Source organism: Mastomys coucha, unplaced genomic scaffold (assembly GCF_008632895.1).
Source record: "Mastomys coucha isolate ucsf_1 unplaced genomic scaffold, UCSF_Mcou_1 pScaffold23, whole genome shotgun sequence".
NCBI lineage: Eukaryota > Metazoa > Chordata > Mammalia > Rodentia > Muridae > Mastomys > Mastomys coucha.
Genome location: NW_022196906.1, coordinates 12,863,665 through 12,866,078, shown reverse-complemented (window position 1 = coordinate 12,866,078; position 2,414 = coordinate 12,863,665). Strand labels below are relative to the sequence as shown.

General features: G+C 33.8%; 1 protein-coding gene across 1 annotated transcript; it reads left to right on the top strand.

Annotated features, from left to right (window-relative positions):
- Positions 1–497: 497 nt before the first annotated feature.
- On the top strand, positions 498–1,436 carry LOC116073123 (olfactory receptor 7G2-like). The gene has a single exon (XM_031344816.1). It carries the CDS (start codon positions 498–500, stop codon positions 1,434–1,436), a length of 939 nt encoding a protein of 312 aa, XP_031200676.1.
- The last annotated feature ends 978 nt before the right edge of the window (positions 1,437–2,414 follow it).

Sequence of the window (2,414 nt, the reverse complement as noted above, 5' to 3'; positions counted from 1 at the left end):
AGAAAAAATTTTTAAAAAATAAAGCAATTATCTTATGAAATTTTTGTCCTAAAAACAGGTATATGAATGCAAAGAAGGAACAGTGAACTATGAAAAGAAATTACTGTGAATTATCTCTTCTCCATAAAATAATCACATGAATTTAACCAAATACTAACCAATGTTTATCTACAGGTTTCAAATTATGGACAATGACATGTCTGATTATATTCCATTGAAAAATATGTTCCTTCTCAATAAAGATTTATCCTTAAAATCCTAAAGAATTTTCCTGATTTTTCACAAAATGGAGAGAAGATTTTGAAGGAGTTTAAGGACTATGACCAACTAGTATATGTAAACTGTGTTTAAAATATGATACAAGTTTATATCAGTAGAATTATTACTAGCAATCTATTCTAACACACGTCTTAGAGGTTTCTAAGTGATTCTAATAGTGGTGCTCATGAATTCAATTTTCTTTTTACTTTCTCCCTTTCAAAGTTTATACCAAAACTATGGAACTGAAAAATCAAACAGTAGTTTCAGAATTCCATCTGCTTGGACTGACAGAAAATCACAAACTGCTGCCCCTCATCTTCACCATGTTCCTCTTCATGTATCTGATTACAGTTCTGGGAAACCTGACTATCATCATGGCTATCTGCTCTGGCTCCCAACTGCACACTCCCATGTACCTCTTCCTTTCTATGCTATCCATTAATGACATCTGTTACAGTACAGTCACAATCCCCAAAATGCTGGTGAACATCCAAGTCCATGATGATAGCATAAGTTACATAGGATGTCTCTCTCAAATCTGCTTTGTTTCAATTTTTGGTGTCATGGAAAATTTTCTTCTGGCAGTAATGGCCTATGATCGATATGTGGCCATTTGCAAACCCCTGAGGTACACAGTCATCATGAACCCTATTTGCTGTGTCCTGATGATTCTATTCTCCCTTTTCTTTAGCATTATGGATGCCCTACTCCACAGTCTAATGATTTTGAGGCTTTCCTTCTGCACAGACCTTGAAATCCCACACTTTTTCTGTGAGCTTGCTCAGATTATCAAACTTGCCTGTTCTGATACATTTCTCGATAATTTTTTAATATTTGTTTCAGCCTTTGTTTTTGGGGGTGGTCCTGTCTGTGGAATTGTGTTTTCATATATTTACATTGTGTCATCAGTCTTGAGAATGCCATCTGCTGAAGGGAAACACAAAGCTTTTTCTACCTGTACATCACATCTGTCTGTGGTTTCATTGTTCTATGGGACAGGCTTTGGGGTTTACATCACTTCTGCTGTGACAGAGTCTCTTAGAAACACAGCAATGGCTTCCATGATGTACAGTGTAGTTCCTCCATTGTTCAACCCATTTATCTATAGTCTGAGAAATAGAGAAATAAAGGAAGCCTTGAGGAAACTTGTTGGTAGACTCATTTATCTTATGTGACCTATCATGTGCTATTGATATGTCACTTTAGAAAGTCAAATTATGAATAGTCTTAATGAGAAAAAAAATTTCCACTTTCTTGTACTCACTTAAATAACTCAAATGTGTACTTGGTATACTTCAACTCATTTAAGTTTTACTGTCAGACATTTTCTGGGTTAATCCCCATCTCTTAGTTTAGTTCTTACAGTATTTGCTTTATCCACAATTCACAGAAAGGCACTCAAAAATTACAGGTGTCATGGTGTTATATTTCTATGTTTTTTTCTTAAAATTAGTCATTGTTGGAAGTCTAAACATAGTAGGTGAAACACTGAGCCAAACCTCATCCATGTGATAGTATTATTGGTTATCAGAGGATTGAAATTTGATTCTTAGATTCTAAGCAACTTGATAAGCATGTAGTTTGGGGTGTACATCACCTGTGCCTTGAGAGATTCCATCAGAAACAATCCAATTATTTCCGTGATGCATAATTTGTTCCTCCATTGTACAACTCCATTGTTTATAGAATCATTTATCTTGTGTGATGTATCCTGCAGCATGAATGTGACATTTTAGAGAAATTCAAATTAAGTGAAATTATAATGAGCTGAAGTTGTCCAGTTTCCTGTACTCTTTAAAATGACTGAAATGTGTGATCACTTGGCTACTTTATTTGATGAAGTTATATTGTCTGGGTTAATATTCATCAATTAAATTTAGATTTTAAGCACATACTTTATCCACAGTACACAGAAAGCAACCCTACAATGACAGCTGTCATAGTGTCATATTTTGTCTATTCATTTCTAAAAAGTGGGTACTATTGATAAATTGTATATTGGATAGATACTACTGAAACAAAAGTGCATCTATATGATAGAGTTCTTAGTACTGGAGGACTGAAATTTCTGCTTTAGATTTTTATCGACAAAATAATTATTGCTGAGAATTATTCTTTATATCACAATTAGAATATTTATTACATTAAGTATT

Coding starts and splice junctions, on each gene's coding strand:
- LOC116073123 (XM_031344816.1), top strand. CDS start 498: ATGGAACTGAAAAATCAAACAGTAGTTTCAGAATTCCATCTGCTTGGA.